The sequence below is a fragment of the Juglans regia genome, chromosome 6 (assembly GCF_001411555.2).
Source record: "Juglans regia cultivar Chandler chromosome 6, Walnut 2.0, whole genome shotgun sequence".
Taxonomy (NCBI): Eukaryota; Viridiplantae; Streptophyta; class Magnoliopsida; order Fagales; family Juglandaceae; genus Juglans; species Juglans regia.
In genome coordinates, this window is record NC_049906.1 from 35,377,246 (window position 1) to 35,397,554 (window position 20,309).

Below are 20,309 nucleotides of genomic sequence, written 5' to 3' on the forward strand. Positions count from 1 at the left end.
AATACCATGAGCTCGATCCGTCGCAACCAACCTGTGAAAACAAAGAAGACAAGTTAGGTGATCCCAACAGAGGATCGATGTCTCCTATGATTGAGTTAAAAAATAATATTAGAATTTTTTTGATAATATGTTTCAATAGGTCTAGTCTCTTACATGCATGGCGGGGTGTTTATTGAAGATAGAGTGTATATATTGCACAAGTTATCCCCTCGGAACACGCTTCTCATATTTATTGAGAATAAGAACTCTTTTATTTTTTTTCCTAGACAAGTGTGTGGCATATGATTGCTGACTAGAATTTTTCGTTATTTCATGTGTCATCCGCCTTTCTCACTCACACTACATACTTTTCCCCAATGCTTGGATTTTATCAAGTTTTATAAAATTTTGAGTTAAGAATACAGATATATTCAGATTATTTCACTATTGTTCATAAACTATTTACTATTATTCTCGTTACTATTTACAAATCATTTAAAATATTTTTATTATCCAAACGTAGTCTTCATTAAACAGAGTTTTTGTTCGGATTTGAGAAAATGTTGGGATATATTAAAAATATATTTGGGAATAAATTCTTGTGAAAATTACTTATATTTTGGTGTCTTATGAAACCGAGATAAAACGGGAATTTATTCTCTCAAGTAGGACCTTAATTTGACTAGATTCTTGGGTTCTCAGAAGAGAGAGAGAGCATTGTGCTGCCACGGGTTTAGGCCCAATCCTAAGTTTGGAGTCTAAGAAATAAGATGTTTGATAATAGGAGTAACGAGTTCACATGGCCAAGCTCCATTAGGCTTGGGCTCGAGCTTGTATTTTGTTTACTTGAGCTCACTGCCTAGAAGATTAGAACAGAACTTGGGACACAATGGTTGGATAAAAAATGAAATGGGTTCAGTCTATTGGAAGTTTAGAGAGAGAGAGAGAGAGAGAGGGAAAAGAAGAAGAAGAAGAAGATAATACTAGGGTTGAGCACCGTCAATGTCGGAGTTGGAGTGTCCTACCTCCGATTCCAACTCCAACGTTGTCGAAGGTCGAATTCGACCTTCGACTCCGATTTAAATAGCCTCTGATCCTACTCCGACTCCTACTCTGATTTGTCGGAGCGGGATTTGAGCTTTTTTTTCTTAGTCCATTTGAAATTTCAATTCGACAATTTTGAGCTCTCACTAATCGGATTTGGGCTTCCAGATTTCAATTTTTTTTTTTTTTAAAAAGAATATTTTTTCAAATTCAATTTTATTAAAACATAACCAAAATTGAAAAAATAAATCATTATACAAATTATTGTTATTATACATTAGTATTATATGTTATTATATGTTAATGTTTATACATTAGTATTACATGTTACTATACTTTAGTTATTATATATTAGTATTACATGTTATTATAAATTAGTACTAAATGGTATTTGTTATTACATGTTATTTGTGTTTATACATAATACTTTAGTATTAAATATTATTATACATTTGTTATTATATAATTAGTATTATATGGTATTATATATTAGTGTTACATGATAGTAACAGTTAATAGTATGGTGTTTACATATACTAAACTATTATAAGTGAATTTTATCTAGCATAAGCATATTATTTTAAAGTAATTTGCTTATACTAGTATATTATTGAATTTAATTAACTATATAAGTTATAGTTATATAAAATATATATATATTTTTATCAAATATGTACAATATCGGAGTCGAAGTAGGAGTCAGAGTCGGAGCGGAGTTAGAATTTTAAATTTTTGCTTAGTCCTAAATAATACGAGGAAGAAATCAAATTAAAAGAAATTGATTGACGTAGAAAATGGTAAAAATGACATAATGTAAGTATGACTCAACTATTCTAAAAACGAATAAGACCTCTCTAAAATGAGGGTACACGTGGGATGATCTAATAGAGGACAAGGATAAAATCCAAAACTTTAGAAACTTTAAAAACCTATAATCTCATCGTTATAATTTTTTCAAATCCCCACGTAAAATAGAATAAATAATTCAACTTTTTCAAATCTTAAAATAAAAATAAGATTAAAAAATATATTCTAATAATATTTTATTCAACTTTTTAACTTTAATCTCAATTCATTTCATCTTTAAAAACAAACGAGGTAAAATGAAAGACTTCTCTACACTATCTAGAGACTCTCTCTTTCCAGGTTTCTACATGGACGACATCTTCTTTAACCGACCTCAACCCTATTTTCTTTATTGTATTGAGAATTATGTGAAGTTATGAGAAACTATACAATCACTAAATATAATGGATTTCAGCTTCAAACGATCATTGGATGTAGATTTTATACAAAACCATATAAATCTCTGTATTTTTTTTTTATATTTATATTGTATACGCTTTATTTATTATTTATTTCTTGAACCACCATCCGAGCACTGTATAAATGCCTAAACAATCATTGGGGACCATTCAACCGTATTATTGGGCTTCGGCCGCGTCTGAAAAATTGCATCAACAACAATAAAATTAGGTGTTTTTGTTTAGCAAACGAACAAAGAGAAGAAAGATTACTCACTAGACCTCACGTTTTCTACACATGCTTTTATTTCTCAAACGGTTGTAAACATCATGTTATTCTCAATCTCTTGGAACTTCGGTTTGTAGGAGCAGTTCAAAAGGATTGAAAATCAATGCTGTGACAGAGTATTCAAAAGATTATGAAAAATCGTGTAGTTAAATTGGGTTAACCTAAACAGCAATGATACGTAGAAATCTCATGCAGACAAGTTTCGCGTAATTTCTTTGTAAAAAAATAGATTTTATAATGAAAAAAAAAATATATATATATATATATATAAATTATTCTTTTTAGTGGGACTCATTTTTAAAAATCTTTATAAAACTTGTCTATTTAAAATTTATACCTAACAATACTCCAACCTAAAATTGTAGAATAAGGTTTTGTTTGTTTTCGTAGATGAGATAAGATACAAATTGAAAGTTGAATAAAATATTGTTAGAATATATTTTTTTAATATTATTTTTGTTTTAAAATTTGAAAAAGTTAAATTTTTTATTTTATTTTATGTGAAAATTTTAAAAAATTATAATAATTAAATGATATGAAATGAGATAAAAATAATTGTGAAAATAAAGGAGGCTTAATTGTAAAGTTACTACCTTTCGCTGAGGCGATGAAAGAAAGCCCAACACTTTACAACAAATGTGAGCCCAACCCAATAGCATTCACAGTTTAACAGTCAAATTCGTTCGCGACCATTTCCAGACTTTCAGTTCCAAAACCTTCCAGCAAAGCGTCGGCAGTTGGAGACTTGGAGTTACTGCTCTCAGCAAAACGTCAATCCCCAACAATGGCAGACACCTCCAACGGTACTCTCTCTCTCTCTCTCGTTGAATTTACGTCTTTGGTACCCGAGAAAAATGTATGAAATGAGGAATTGAAATGACACTTCCCAGAACAACCGCAACTTCAATTTCGTTCTTCTTAAGATCTGAATCTCTTTCATTTTATATGTAGTTTTTGTCAAATTTGCTCCGCACCCAAACACTTATAATGCCCATCAGATCCATACGAGTCTAATCCAGGTCTTGCTTTCTTTATTTCAACAGGAAAGACCACCTTCTCTTCCTTCCGTGCCGATAAAACGGCGAAAATCTGCGTGCTTGGTCACCGAGGCTTAGTCGGCTCCGCCATAGTCCGCAAGCTCCGGGAAATCGGATTCACCAACCTTCTCCTCCGCACCCACTCCGAGCTCGATCTCACTCGCCAAAACGACGTGGAATCCTTCTTCGCCTTCGAGAAGCCCCGGTTCGTTATCCTCGCCGCGGCCAAGGTTGGCGGCATCCACGCCAACAACACCTACCCCGCCGACTTCATTGCCATCAATCTCCAGATCCAGACCAACGTAATCGACTCCTCCTACCGCCATGGTGTCCAGAAGCTCCTATTCCTCGGCTCCTCTTGCATCTACCCCAAGTTCGCACCACAGCCGATCCCCGAGCACGCTTTGCTCACTGGCCCACTGGAGCCAACCAACGAATGGTACGCTGTCGCCAAGATCGCGGGTATCAAAATGTGCCAGGCCTACCGAATTCAATACGGATGGGACGCGATTTCTGCGATGCCCACGAACCTTTACGGTCCGAACGACAATTTCCATCCCGAGAACTCGCACGTCTTGCCGGCGTTGATGAGGAGGTTCCACGAGGCCAAGGTGAATGGGGCGAAGGAGGTGGTGGTGTGGGGGACGGGGAGTCCCCTGAGGGAGTTCCTGCACGTCGACGATTTGGCCGACGCAGTTGTGTTCTTAATGGAGAGCTACAGTGGATTGGTGCACGTGAATGTGGGGAGTGGAAAGGAGGTGACCATCAAGGAGTTGGCTGAGCTCGTGAAGGAGGTGGTGGGGTTCGAGGGGCAGCTCATCTGGGACTCGTCCAAGCCCGATGGGACTCCTCGGAAGCTGATGGATAGCTCGAAGCTTGCCGAATTGGGATGGACCCCCAAGGTTTCACTCAAGGATGGGCTTGTTGATACCTATAAGTGGTACGTGGAGAATGTCAAGCAATAGTTCAGGTGATAGCTCGTCATGATTTTCCTTTTTGAAGTATATATATAGTGGATCATTGACGTCCATTGTACCAATAATTTCGAATAACTATTTGTGATGTTTTATTATCTGATATCATTCATCTCTATTTGATTTTGAGAGTTAAGGCCACCGAACTGTTGTTTAGAACTTCGCAGGTGTTGTTATATATTATTTGAATTGCAGTTCATTATTAATAATTGTGGTTGATTAATGTTCAGTTGTTATGCATTGTAGTTGGAGTAAGGGTGAAGCCATGGCTTCAATTTTGCACCGGTCTGGTTGTGTTTAACTCTAAGAAAGATGGATTTGCATGAATTCGGGTATGGCATGGTAATAAGTCTTGCATAATGTATATATTCATTATCCAAAATTGGGTCCAGGTGCGATTCTTCTAGAGGTTTTGGATCTAGTACAAATGGTAGAGGTGTTGGCCATGTAGTTGTTTACAGGCTTCTCCCCTCTATCTGCCACCTCTGCCATGTTTTATGTTTTGAGTCAACCAGTTTACAGGCGTTTGACTCTAGGCCCTAGAATGGAATGACTCTAGGCATTTGACTGAGGGGATACATGGTACTAGGATGGTTGCGCATTGACTGGCTTCGGAAGCACAGTAAAACCTGAATACTGAAGATTCACCCCTGAACCTTGCTCTGTTTTCATTCCCTCTTATATTCTCTCATGGAATTCTACTGCTACTTCGTGAAGTACTGTGGGGAGAATTATGTGATATGTCACTTTACAGTTGAACTTTGCATGATGCGAGCTAATTTGTTTTGCGGTTGACTTAATTATATTTGTATTAGTCAGGTTCTTCACTGAAAAATGCGGATGTTAGTCATCAATTCAACAGTTTCTTAAACAATTAGATCAAAATCTTTGAGTTGTGTTATGAATCTCTCATATAAAGTGTTTCCCTTCTATCATGGTTATTTGTAATCAATTGATTACTGGTTGTTGGCCACTTCCTTATGTTCATGGTTCAAGGATACTAAGGATGTCTTCTTGCTTATTAGGTGATTAGTATTCTACAACCCCACCATCAGAGGTTTGTGGTTCTTCCATTGTTTGACATAAACACATGTACATTAACATATTGATAGAGTAAAAGAAATGTGTTGTGTAAAAAAGGCAAATTTCCAAATTAGTAAATTTGTGGTGGGTTACCTTTTATCCGTTTATCCTTTGTTAGAGTAGTTATATTCAAATCATGGCTTGATGCCTGTTTTAGTGCTAATGATTCATAGAGCCCGAAATTCTCAAGTTTATCTGATTGCTAGCTCTTACTTTTGTAAGGTTCAAAATAGATTCGTATAAGTCCAAAATTTGCGTAATGTGTGGGAAGGTAGATTTTTTACTCCTGTAAGGAATGATTAAAATGTGAGTCATTGGATATTAGTATTCATTGATCGGTTGTAATTGATTTTAATGGCATGAATATGCATCATGCATAGGTGGCGCTCTTGTATATGTCCCATGTACTTGGGCTCTTGCCCATTCTGATTAACAACAAGAATTTTGTTTCCGGATAAAAAAAAACAGATACTAGTATTCAAATGCTTCTGTATCTCTTTGAAGTGAATGTTTCCTACATATGTGGTATGTGAATGTGAGTATTCTGATTGGAGTTTTTGTTGGACTCGAATTGAAATGTCCATTGCGATATGAAATTATTCTTGTTGCTTAGCAGCTAGTGGTAATATTTGCATGCTTCCTAACAGCAGCAAGGTGTATTGTCTAACAATTTTGCCCTTTTGAGCTCATATCAGCGATCAGCTTAGTTTGAGCTTGAGCTTTAGTTGCTAAATTCAGCAAGCTGTGATAGTCTTGAGCATGATTTGGATCCTATTTTGTAGGATTTTTGTATGCGTTACTCGTTTACCTTTTGTTTATATCTTACAAAGTCGGAAAGAAGAATGTGAAACTATATTTGTGTTGTCTTCGTGTTTGACTTCACCTGCACCCCATTCCATATTCCTTACTTCAAAGATATGGCAGTCTGAAGTAGATAAGTGAATTCTCCTTTTTTTCTTTGATTTATATTTGGTGAATGCTGTGGCTTTGTTTGTTTTCCTCCAATCTGTGGCCGAAACGCTAAGGTGTAATGGATTCATGGCATATGAGGAGACATAATTGCAGGCAATGCTGAATTATCTATTAATTGTTGGTGGCAATCACATAATCATAAGGGAGAAATGCCAAATGTGATGAAAATCTTAAGAGATAATATTAGAAAAGAGACCGAACCGACTTAGTTTTATATATGTTTAAAACTGGCCGGTTTTAAACATGATTCCGGTTGGTTCGTTGGTGTTCTGTTGGTGGCGCGATGAGAGTACCAAGAGAATAGAGGTTGCGTCTTCACGATGAAAGAGAGAGAGAGAGATTGGTGGTGCTGTGTGAGGGAAGAGGAGACTCGGAGAAATGAGAATCGAGAGAAGAGGGGAGGGGGATGTTAAACCTTAAATCTAAACGATGCCGTTGTGGCATCTTTTCATTCTTTTTTTTTTTTTTCTAAATGAAAAGTGTAAAACGAAGCCGTCCGACAGTTTGAATCAGGTTCAAATCGGGACATAATCGGCTGACGTCGATTTTATTAATTTTCTATCGCCGGCCGACCAGTTCTCATTGACAACGGCCGGTATCATCGGTTTCTATACAGCACTACTTAAAGGAGCGTCCGTCCCAAGTAGGGATATCTGCTTGAAGAAGTGTCCCAAATAGGGAGATCAGTCCATTATCCTTTTCGTCCATGACCGAAAAGAAAAAAAAAAAAGGCATTTTCATTCTCTGTTTTGGAATACGCACGTAGATTATTTAAATTGACACATGACATCTTTAAACTATTTTTGGCTGTTAAAAGAGCACTTAACAGCAGAATACTTGGATTTTAACGAAGGGTGCTTGTCAAATAGCAATTCCATCTAATTCTAGCATGTTATGATTTTTTCTATAGCTGGATGATAAAACTTGTTAATTTTGATAATTTTTCATTCACATTTTAAAATACATTTCAAGTATAGGGGTATAAGGTTATATTTTTTCTGCCAGAAATTGGTGTGAAATCCTTCCTTACATGGCATTCCTTAGCAAAATAAACAGAAAAATGTAATCAAAATTTGTTATGAACTCACTAGGTAGAACTCACTATTAAAAATCAGTTTACAAGGAAATGGTGTATAGGGGCTTATAATCTACCAACAAATCACATACTTAGTTAATGTGAGATGGTAACAAGCACCACTCTTTGTAGTCGATGTCCACGGCAGTCTCGACGCTCACACGGGCTGGCAATGTGCTAGGTCTTTCCTAATCCCGAATGAACACTATCATGCCGACATCACCTCCTGTGCTGCAGGTTTGCAACCGTGTCAACATGGATTACATATGTGGGATGACTATTTGTTATGAGTCTAGTAGGCATAATTCACCCTTAAAAACCGACTTACAATATAAAGGTGCCTAAAAATTTATAAATCACTGGCTAATCTCAATTTAATCGACATGGAATCATAACAAAATCTCAAATCACTCGGAGGATGCTGGTACTTGTGAGGTTACGGAAGCCTATTTTCTTTCTTGATCGAAAAGTAAAATGCTTATCTTTCTATATAAATGGAACAAGTCAGTGGTGCCGAATTCATTGGTTCCAAAACTTGATTACTTGGGTCTGATTGATAGTCTGGTCTGTGATTGATAACATGGGGCCATTCTAAATGATGTTATATATAATTGATTACCCTAATCCTGCAGGACTTAGCTGCTGCTACTCTCCATTTTCAGAGACAGGAGGTTGTGGCTGGCCAGGGCGTACTATCTGATGTAACTCTTCTGAACCAAAGAACAAAAAAGAAAAAAAGTGCAACCCCATCAAGGTTTGTTTGTTTCCGATACAGAAGAACATCAACTAATTTTTATTTTTTAATTTTGTTAAATTTCACACATGAAAGTAAGTTTGGCTTTCCATTATTGGTACTCTGAAGCAGACACTGTGACATAATGGTAGGTACGGCTCCAACTCTTTTGTGGGAAAATAGGGCCAACTTCTTTAGTTGAACCTACATTACAGCTTTTTTAGGCTTACCAACAAAATACAGAGCCTTGATAAGACATGTTTTTGTTACATGAAAGTGAAGTGGTTGTACCCTTGTTTTCATGGTTTTTTTTTTTTTCTATTTCTAATCAAGCATATTATAGCAAAATACGAGAGTTTAAGATGAGTCTTTTTCATTATTAATATATAAAAAATATCTTGAAAATTTATCTAAGAGTAAGTATCCAAAAGTAAGATTGGTTGTTGCCCATTGCATTACTGAATGTGTACATCAATTTTAAGATAGATGAATTTTTGCTAATTTTCATTCATTTTGATTGTGGAGAATTTGTTAAATATCCACAGTAATGGGAGAGATTTGCCAGAATAGGTTTCTTCCCTTTTTTTTTTTCTCAATGATTGTTACTCTTAGTAGTTCTTATCCTTGGGTAAAATAGGGAGTGCAATCTTGTGTCAACTCCATTAATATTTTATAATAGTTAGAATGATTGAGTTAGAAGAAAAGTAGCATTCCTTGGTTTATTTTGTTTAAACTTCTCTATCAAACCTAAAACCCAAGACAATTCGTTTCAACTGTTGTTTGCATGCAGTTTTCATGGCTTCTTTTTCTTTTCTTTTGCTGTTACTGTTTGTTTTTCTTAGCCTTAGGTGAATAAGGAGTAGATTGTTGTGTCAAGTCCATCTCTATTAGAATATGGCTTTTAGGATGATTGAATAAGAAGAGAAGTATCATCCCGTTAGGTTGGATTATGGCTCCTCTAGTAAGCCTATGAGGCTATGAACATGAAGAATATACTGCAACTAGGATGGGATGTTTGATTGATTTTCCCTTATTCTCTTATTTCATTGTACATAACAATTAGTATCAGAACTGGCTATCCATGGACAAGTAGCCATGGACAAGCAATGGTGGTGTTATTTTTTTGAAATGGAGCTAAAGAAAGATGGAAAAATAGGTGAAATATTCTGAGTATTATGCAGAAAACCTGCAATGCATTCTGAAGATGTGGAGGAGAATTCAGAACTAGATACTCATACAGCTTGATCTGCACATTATAATGAGAAGGCCAAATCGGAAGTTCATGGCAAGTGGCCGTCGAGAAAAACGGCAGCCAATCGCCATATGCGACCACGATAATAAACACACTAGTTTGTTTTTTCTCCTTTGTTTTGTTAAGTCTGGCTTCATATTTTCCAAGTAGCTGGTTTCATATCTTCAAGAGCGCAAAGAAGCGATACTTTGGGTACAAAATGTGAAAATATATATATTAAGAGGGTAAATAAAACAAAAGAAAAAAAAAACTATATAAACTATATTCTGCATACAATTATTTTTACATATTTTTGCACACTCTATTGAGATAATTGGTTAAAATAATTATTTTATATTAAAAAAATAATAGTGAATCACATTAATAAAATGTATGAAAAATACGTAAAAATGATTTCATATAGATTTTTTTTTATTTTTTAAAGTTTAAATTCCATTATAAATATGACAAAACTTTTAAAATCATCCTCCTTCCTCGAAATTGCCATTATTTCCAGGTCCCACCAAAGATATCAAAACTTCGAAAATGGCCTGTATAAAGCTAATATACAAAGCCATGTTTTCACATGCACACAAAAACCAAAAAGGCAGGAAGAGAACCCAAAATTGCAGTGCAAAAAATTGATAGGACACTTCCATAAGACTATGAGGGCCTTTCCCTTCCATCACTTAAACCTGCACTCTCCTTGTCTTTCCTTCTGTTTTTTTTCTTGCTCAAGTCTTTTTTCTCTGCTATAACTTATGCTCTCTGTGTTTATAGCACAAACTCTAGGGGCCCTAGACCTGCAGCTAAACCCTCGTGGTTTTTTCAGTCACTTCAACACCCAAAGCAGTAAAATCGAAACCAAAAATTAATGGAAGTGAACAGAATAATAATACATAGAAAAGGAAAATCCAAAGGATGCATATTCCCATGAATATATTTTCTTTCTTTCCAACTTAGTATACATAAATGAAATGAAATCTCCTAGTTCATTTGAATGCTATGTAGCCCCACGTCTTCCAAGGAGAAAAGGAAAACACATTAGGAATAGACGTCCAGTCCAGAAGCAAAGACTGACAGAAAATCTGAAAATTGATAATAAAACAGTGTTTGAACATTCATGGCTCTACAGATTCAGGGACTCCAAACAAAGCTTTACTCACCAACTACTTAAAACAGTTTTAACTGCCCCCCCTAGCTATTTACTACATAAAATTTATCTGGCTTCATTTCTTTCTTTGGTGTCTAAAGGAATGGGGTTCTCTTCAAGAAGCAGTAAGTCACAAATGCAAAACCAAAACAGCAAGTTAGTGTCATTAGAAGGAAGAACTTTTGCATAAACTTTCAGTATGAACAACATCATAATGAAGAAGAGCAAGAGGAGAAGAAGAACTATGTCATAAAATTAAGAGATTGAGCCGTCCCGCCAATATCACCACCACCAACACCATCGTCAAAAGGCAAAGAAGCAGAAGAGGAGGAAGAGCAGAGCTAGTTGTGAAGATTGGACTTGGGAAATGGGGTTCCTTTTATAACCAAAGCAACCCATGCATAAGCCAGGGAAACCCATTTGCTTCACAAACGTTCTGGTGACAAAGATAAACGGAGATTCACTCTCCCGAATAGTGACAGCCACATGAGGCCTCTCCATACTTTCACCGCTCCCGTTACCACTCCCTCCACAAGCCTAGCATTTCAAGATGCACAGAAAAAATGAGAAAAAAGGTTGTTTTCTTTTTTCTGTAAAGCCTTCAAAAGAACTCAAGAAAAAAAGAACATAGTGAAGCGGTGCATAATTGTCAGGAAAAATCAAACATGAACGAATTCAAAAGAAGAGTGAAACATGGGATTTGTGTCGTACGATTTTTCCTCCTTCCTTTGAGAGGCGATCCCTTTGATGATTGGGTTCTTCTCTTCTATCATAAGAAAAGCAAAATAAACGTACACGTTAAATAGAGTGTGCAGTGTTGTAATAACAAGCTGAGAACATTGAGGCTTTGCCTTGTGTGCGTGTCTTCTGTCTGTCCCACGCTGCTGCAACTGTGTGACTGACTGTCTAAACATAATGAGGCCAATTAAATGTGGGCAAGACATGAGGGAAATGGGTGTGTATGGTACGGTTTGAACTGGGCATTATTGCTTTGCTTGCCTTAACCCCCAAACTCTCAGAGCCCCTCCAGCTCCCTCTCTCTTCCTCTTACCTTGCTTACCCCAGAAGCCCAGATTAGCTAGATTTGCGCAACCAATCACTGTCTGTTTCTGGTTTTCCTTCCCTACCCTTCATCAACTCAAAAATTTCCCTCCAAGTTAGGATCTAATTACCTTTTTTTTATTATTGTTAGTCTGAAGTTGGGATCCAAGTAGCTCCTGCATTATATAATTATGAATGAAAAAGAAGAATGCGGTATGATTACAGTGACATCTTTTTCTATTTCCACATGTTCACATTGATTTTTAGTTTTCAACATTTAATATATCAAAATAAAATAAAAGCCTTTACTTTAATAGCAGTTTTTAAAATTCTGAGGCCAGCCTGACTCTCAACCTGACTAAACAGGCACAAGGGCCGAGGTTAAATTCATCGAGACCGCCACCACACCCAACCCTACACAACAGTGGGTCTCTCAAGCCTAACATTCGTTTATGGATTCTAGGGAGTGTGAGGACCAAGCAATGCTAGGCAGAGTTATAGAGCAGACCCAAGAGATCTGAACTAAACTAAACAAAACAAAACAAAAAACAGCCTCTTTGTTCAAGAAAATGGGTTTTGAGGTTTTTGACACTTAGGTCAAATATCACCTCCACACTACATTTCCTGTCAATTTGTAGGGTCACCATTGACAGATGGGGTTCCCCTCGAACTAGAGGGGTAAGTTTGTAATTTTGTCCATCGGGTCTGGATGGGCAAAAGTTCCCCGGATTTCACGTCTTCATGTTAACAGAAAGTGTGTTGCTACAACTCACTCCATAAAGAAATAAAAAGGATGGAAAGGTGTCTTGCTCTGGCTCAGATTCAGAACATGTGATGTGAATTTCCTTCTATGGGTCTCTGCAGTTTACTTGAATGGGTGAAGAAGTGTGGGGTCACCCTTCTTTAAGAGCACAACTGTTGAGTATTTCCATTGCCCAAAAAGAAGAAATTGTTACCAATAAAGTGACGCTAGACCGCTAGCAAAAAGAGAAAAAGTTTGAGCTGGCTGCAATGCCCTTTCCTTCCTTCCTTCAAAGATACGAGGAGCTTCAGCCTTTATTGGAGGTGAAAAGACTAGGGCATTGTTGTTGATGTGAGAATTTCCATTGTTTTGTCACACTTCCATTGCCGTACAACAACATAAGAATTTGGGGTTCTAGGAAGGATCAATATGAACGATTTGCCACGTGTGCGGTAGAGGGTGTAAGGTGCAGGGTTGGCAATGCAGCTTAGGGATGCATGATTGTTTTTTTTAGCTCAAAATCCAGGTCTGGGACTATATGATAACAGAGAACAGCAAGAGACAGAATATCTGAGGAAAAAGTCAGATATATTACAGAAATATAATGGGTTTTTCCGTGTTGTTCAAAAGAAAGAAAAAAACAAAGAGAAAATGAAATAGAGAGCAAGGTACCTGAGATGAAAGTTGGGCAGCTCTTAATCCAAGATGAGGATGAATCACGAATCTCTTATCAGGCGGTCCTTATTCTAGCTCTTCCTGCAAAATAAAATGACAGATACAGTGTAAAGAATGTAAAGCGTCTGGAGAATGAAGATACTGAGATCTCTCAAGCAAGAATGCAAAGTGAGGTTTTGAAAGCTACACAAGTTTTACCAAAAGAGAAGCTCTGGAGAAGGGAAAGAGAGCCTAAAGAAAACTAAATAGGAAATGTCTCGGCGCTTATGATCGAATTCTGAAGAAAAAAGATGCAAAGATATCAAATCGTTTTCAACCCAGATCTTCAAAAAATATGCAAGTACTGCTTTTCTGGGCGTCACTGAAACTGTGACAGTCTCAAAGACAAATGTACAGCATTCATCCCACAGAAACAACTGTGTAGAACGAACTCGTGTCCTCCAAGAGCTATGACTTTAGAGAGTGGTGAGCTGCTTAATTTTTCCTAGATAGAAAAGTAAAGAGAGAATTACCCGTACCTTAACGGTGTTTCCCAGAAGAAAAAGCAAGTAGCATCGTATTTGAACAGCCCAGATATTCTGATGTTTCATGAGTGAACATGATCAAGTACCCCAGAGAGAGAGAGAGATTTTTGTCAAAGGAAATGGAATTATATTATTGTAATAATATATATGATAATGCAATTTTACTCAACCCCAAAAAAAAAGAAACCTCCTTTTAATATATAACAAAAGTAAAAGGGATTCTCATCTTTCCAGACAGTCACATTTTACATTCTTTCACATGAGGTGCGGTTTGAATAGTTAATTAATTCAGTTAAAATGAGTTAGAATAAAAATTAAAAGTTAAATAAAATATTATTATTATTTTATAATTTAAAAAATTAAATTATTTATTATATTTTATATAAAAATTTAAAAATATTATAATAATGACGTGGAATAAAATACTTTCACCATCGGCCTTAATATTATTATCTATTTTATATCTACGTAGCAATCCAAAATCTCGTTCTGAAAATTTGAGGTGGGCAAAAATTTTCGAAATTTTGATTTCGGTCGAATTCCGACAAGGTTCCGATTTTGATGGAGTATAAATTTTCAAATTTTGGAATTAGAATCTCATATATATATATATATATATATATATATATTTTTTTTTGCAAAAATCACATAATCAAAACATCGTGGTTCTACCTCAAATAAACAACTACGTTTCACTCATAAGAGCATTAGTATTGGTCTATATATATACATATATAAAATCATCTCTTTTGTATATGCACTTTGCTATTCAAGTAAAATTTTTATATTAATTTATGCATATTTGAGATAAAATAATAATAAAATAATATTTTATTATTATTAGTTTTTTGTTAAAATTAATTTTTTTTATATATATTTTGCAATTAGCATCCACTAAATACATTTGACATTAATAATACAAATACAATAATAAAAAATATAATTTTTTTATATATTATATTAAAAATATAATAAAATGAAAAATATATATAATATATTATAATAATAAAATAAATTTGTAAGTGAAGATTCGTTGTGTTGTTGAAGGAGGGAGAAAAAGAAATGATTGTGAGAGAGAGAGTGGGATGAGAGATAAATAATGATTAAAATATGATTTGTAGGGTGAATAGTGGTTATCCAAATTTGAATAAGAACTGTTCATAAGTAGCTAAATATTTGGATATGCATAAACCAATGTGAAAGATTTTAGGGTCATATTATGCAAATATGACTTTGCATATACATATGCATAGACCAATGCTAATGCTCTAAGAGCACTCCCAATGGATGCTCTATAATATATTTTTCTTTAAAATATAAAAAAATTCTCTTAAAAATCCCTCTAATGGATCTTGTATTTCATATTTTATTTTACATTATGCTATAGTAACATGCTAGATGTGGAATGAGCTATTCATCATTGTAAAAATTTTAAATTAATTTCTCTCTCCTACTGTTTGATTTTCCTCATTTCTTCAAAAATTATTTATTTTCATTTCACATCCTCTCTCCCATTCTCACTTTTTTTTTTTTTTGTTAGGAGTCAAAGACAAAATTTGAAACTGAATTAATCTCTTCTTTTCATTATATATATATATATATATATATATTTTTTTAGTTTTTGAATTAATTTATATTTTAGTTTAGTTTATAAATTTGAATTAATTTAAAATAGAACATAATTATATAGTATTGTATAAGGTAAGATATTGTGAATATAAAAAAATTTAAGGATATTATTGATAGTTAGAAAAAATATTTGAAATGAATAAAAAAATATAATATTTAAACGATATGAAGAAAAAATAAATAAGTTGATGTAAGATATATTATAAAAATTAATATATAAAATAGAAAAATTGAATTTTAATAATATATTTTAAAAGATAAAATGAAGAAATTGGAAGTGCTCTAAGAGCATTGGAATTGGATTAGCCAAATATATTTTCATCTTCAAATTTAGCAAACATCATCCATATTTGCTCCACATTGAATTAGTTAAATTGTTTTCATTCAAACAATAAACTACAGTAAATCCATTATTCTTTTCAAATATAAAAAGAACCATAACAAGTCTAAAAGTATTTTTTAAGATTATTATATTATAGATATGAGATTTTATCATTTATATATATATGAGATTATTATATTATAGATTGTTAAATTATGAAAATAAAAATGAATATGATTTGTTAGAGGTCATTAAAGATTATGAAAATAAAATAAAAATTAATAAAAAAATATAAATAATAAAAAATAATAATATTTTATTATTATAGAAAATAAAAATATTTTATTATTATAGAAAATGTGATGATTAATTTAATATAGATTTTAAATTTTAAATGATTAATTAAAAATAAAAAGATTATATATTAATTAAAATTTAAAAAATAAAATAATCAATCCAATATTAATGTTATAAGGATCGAATATAAACGAAGTTTTTAAAGACAAGATGGTAATAAAATCATAAAGAGATAGTGTGTTAAGTGTTAAGAGGAGTAAGCTTTTATAAGCTTTTAATGAGAGTGCAGGTGAGATTGACACTTCATCCACCCACATTTATGTCTCTCGCAGTTTGGTTTCAGTGACTTTGATTGAACAAACAAATATTAGTACCTCCAAACAGTGCTGCATTTTAAAGAGCCCTCAGCCAAGTCTAGTGTGTGCCAACAGATCATCACTGTCTTCAAGAAACATGTGTTTGTACAACCTTACATGGAAAATACTAATACAGCCTTCAAATTTATCACTTGATTATTTTAATTTTTAATTTAATAATTAAAAATATGATTATTATTCAAATTATTTATTTTTTTCTTAAATATTAAAAGAAAAATTAAATACACTAAGTATGCGCTAGCAGTATCATAACTGCATTATTATTATTATTATAATTATAGGACCTTAGAAATAAGTTCTCCTTTTTTTTTTTCTTTTTCTGAATTTGAAGGCCCATTTTCAAAGCCCAAAAAGAAAAAAAAAATACAATATTGATAAAAAAAATTAAAAAAAAAAAGAAAAAAGGTATTTTACGTTTGGATAGCAAAAGTATCTCAACACTTTTTAAATATTTTCATACTGATAAAAATACTCTACATGCCAAACACAATGAATCATTTTCGTACTAAAATCTCTCTATTATAATACTTATTACTATTATATATAAATAAAATCATCATTAAAAAAATCAATTATTGATGGAGCCTATACTTTTTTCAATTATATATCTAAAAGTCTACGACTCAACATATTTCATACATTCAAATAACTCAAAATATTCTTAATGAGACCCACAAATATAATTCAATCTCTTCTCATAACTATTCATAAATATTTTCAATATTTATTCTCACTACCCAAACGTGTCTCCATTAATAAACACTTCCAACAACAAAGACAAAGGGTAGCCCTGTGTTGGGCTTGTTTTGGGCTTGCATATCTATCCATATGGATCTGGAGCACAAGAAATATTCAAAGAGTTATGTTCAATTCTCAAGAAATCTCATATTTGCAAGACTCTATAAAATGGTTAGATTATCTATAACCTGTCCTTTTTGGGTGGTCTATTATTTATTATTTTATTATTATTTTTTTATATATATTTGTTACTATTATTTATTATTATTTAATATTTTATTATTACTTTTTATTATTTTTTTTATTATTATTCACAACTCTTCTAAACACTTCTCACTACCCAAACCTTTGAGATGTGTTCCACACATAACAATGTCTCATTCTCTTCTCTCAAATATCGTACTTGAATTTAGGGGCTATCTTATTAATTTAAAAAAAAAATCCTATAATATCATTCTTTAAGATTTTCTATACTTTATTTAACTATTATTCTATTAATTTTTTTTATTTTCACATTTCATTTTATTATTCTTCATCTTTACTAAAACTACAATAGAAGAAAAATTCATTCGCATAATAATACTGATATGAATAATGCAGAAAGTGATTTAATTTGTTTCCTCTTTTGTAAATGAGTCTTTTATTTTTATGTTATTTTAACTTATTATTTTTCTCAACTTCATAGTAAATCACTCTTTCCAAATTTCACTCAATTCAAACCAAAGTTTTAAAAAATTAGACAAGAAAATGAAAATGTAATATCTTTATTTGAGAGGATGAAATCAAAAGGCAGTATTTTGATTTTAGAGAAGGATAATGATAAGTTTACTACCTTCCTACCACATATTTACTACTCTATAGTGTATTTAAATTTTTATTATTTTTTATTATTTTCTTTCAAGTATTTTTTTAACATCCTCAATCATTAAGAAAAAAAATTTTAAAAAAATATACACTTTCACTAATAATTACTTTCTTAACCATTAAATAAAAAAATTAAAAAGAATTAATAAATAGGTGGTAAGAAGTAATAAGCCTACTATCATCTTCTAGAGAATAGGGCATCGGGAATTTTTTTAAAAAAAAAAAACCTGTATATGGTAAAATCAAAAGGTTGTTGTATTTTTTCTGACTGACAAAATAAAAAGAAAATGAATATATATATAGAGTAATGATATATACACAATACATTATATAATATATTATATAATAATATTATAAAATAAAGATATTTTTATAAAATATCTCTCGTTTAAAATATTATATATAAATTATATAGGGTTCGGGGCAAAAGATGATTTTGTCGTGATAAGACCACGTTGTATGTCAAAGATCTTTTTGTCCTTTAACTTTACTTTTTTTTTAATGTTATCGTGTATTGTCTGCCAATTCGACCATGTCTTTGTGCAACCACCTAATATTCAATCTTAATAATAGCCACATGCATAAATGGGTGTGTAAATACACAATTCAGTATAACATTCAAAATAATTATAAAGTAATTCAAAATATAAATATTTTTTCTATAATAATAGATGTGAAAAACTTCTATATTCTTCCTCCTATATATCTCGCTCTCGACTCCTTTCTTATGATCTCTAATGGCTCCATTTATGATTTGAAAAGAATAAAAAAACAGATTCTCTTTTATCAGTTTCAACTTAATATGTTCTCCATTTTGTACTATGAATTAGATAGGTCTACTTCCAAGGCCAATTGAAAAGATTTAGAAGAATGAAATGGGAAAGAATCCATAAGGCAGGTAGGAATATGAACAAAAATATGCTTAGAAAAACATCACAAGAAAAGGAGGGAGCAAATTTACTGCTACCACTATATATTGGAATCCAAGTTTAATGGACAAGCTTGCTAGCTAGCTAGGTGGAACAAGAACCTAAACCTTTGAAACATTTCCAAAAGAAGAATCCTCAATCAGACCCAACATATATGACAAACGTTGCCTTGGAACTGATCATGGTCTAGCTGTATGTGCATATTCTACCAGACAAAGCATCAAAGGACGTAGTAGACATTTGATTTCCAATAGGCGGTGGAAATCTGTTTGTTTTCAGAGATGAGATGAGATGAGATAAGATGAATTGAGATTAAAGTTAAAAAGTTAAATAAAATATTGTTAGAATATATTTTTTAATATTATTGTTGTTTTGAAATTTAAAAAAATTGAATTGTTTATTTTATTTTGTGTGAGAATTTAAGAAAGTTGTAATGATGAGGTGAGATGAGATGAGATGAGATGAGATGTTTTTGAAAAACAAACAAGGTTCAAAATTTGTTCTTGGATTTGCCAACACAGACGTCTTTGATCTATGCCCCAAGTTGCAGAATCATTAATGACGTCCATCCTACCCGCGCCATGCACCCCCTCCTGCCTTGACATCCTTAACGTTAAGTTTTATATTGTTTATATATAATTATTGTATTACTTTAATCTCATGTTGGCTTAAAAAACTAAAGACAATTCATTAATTTAAATTCAATTTTAAATTTTTAATAAATTATATATATATCTATATATAATATATTTATATAAATAATTTTTATATTAAATATGGCAGGAGAGCAGAGCGGGGCCCCATTGGGGTCAGCCCGCCCTTGCCCCTGCTAGGGGTCTTCCATGCGGCTGTCCCCAGTTACCCACCCCTAATTTTCATGTAAAAAGAACTAATTAAGTCTTTAATCGGTGAATCCATCTTTAATATTTTTTGTTAATTTGATGCACCAAATATTAGATATACATACATATATATAATATATACGAGTAAATCTCTTAATTAAAGCCATTATAAGGAATGCTCTGATTGTCATGGAAGTGCATGGCCTGGCAATAATGGATCCTCCATGGTACTGATTTCATGATGTTGTCACAATATTTCATTTGCCAGATATTGCGAGGAGTTTTGCTACATAATCTCCATCACACTATACACTCCATATTTTTTTAAAATTTTTAAATTTTTTTTTAAATTTTTTTTTTTTGAGTCTATTCTTTTTAAATTATTTCAATTTTTTATTCATTATTTATATAATAAATATTTGATAAAAGAAAAAAAAAATATGGAGTGTGGAGTGTTTGGAAGTTGTGAAGATTTTTTGTATTGCGAGAGTACTGTCATATTGATTATTCTGTTA

At 32.8% G+C, this 20,309-nt stretch overlaps 1 protein-coding gene and 1 long non-coding RNA gene across 5 annotated transcripts; one reads left to right on the forward strand and one right to left on the reverse strand.

The window, feature by feature from the left end:
• The first annotated feature begins 3,234 nt into the window (after positions 1 to 3,234).
• On the forward strand, positions 3,235 to 4,790 carry LOC108989545 (putative GDP-L-fucose synthase 2). Its single transcript, XM_018963184.2, has 2 exons — positions 3,235 to 3,359; positions 3,600 to 4,790. The coding sequence occupies exons 1-2, from the start codon at positions 3,341 to 3,343 to the stop codon at positions 4,556 to 4,558; spliced, it is 978 nt and encodes a 325-aa protein (XP_018818729.1). The 5' UTR covers positions 3,235 to 3,340; the 3' UTR covers positions 4,559 to 4,790.
• Positions 4,791 to 10,569: 5,779 nt separating this feature from the next.
• LOC108989500 lies at positions 10,570 to 13,911 on the reverse strand. Of its 4 annotated transcripts, XR_004801677.1 has the most exons (5): positions 13,791 to 13,911; positions 13,471 to 13,549; positions 13,270 to 13,353; positions 11,526 to 13,167; positions 10,570 to 11,351 (listed from the first exon to the last, which is right to left on the reverse strand). It is a non-coding gene; the product is annotated as an uncharacterized LOC108989500 (long non-coding RNA). The 4 variants fall into 4 exon arrangements; XR_004801678.1 differs by lacking the exon at positions 13,471 to 13,549; XR_004801679.1 differs by lacking the exon at positions 13,791 to 13,911 and having other exon boundaries at positions 11,526 to 12,031; positions 13,471 to 13,781.
• Positions 13,912 to 20,309: the final 6,398 nt, after the last annotated feature.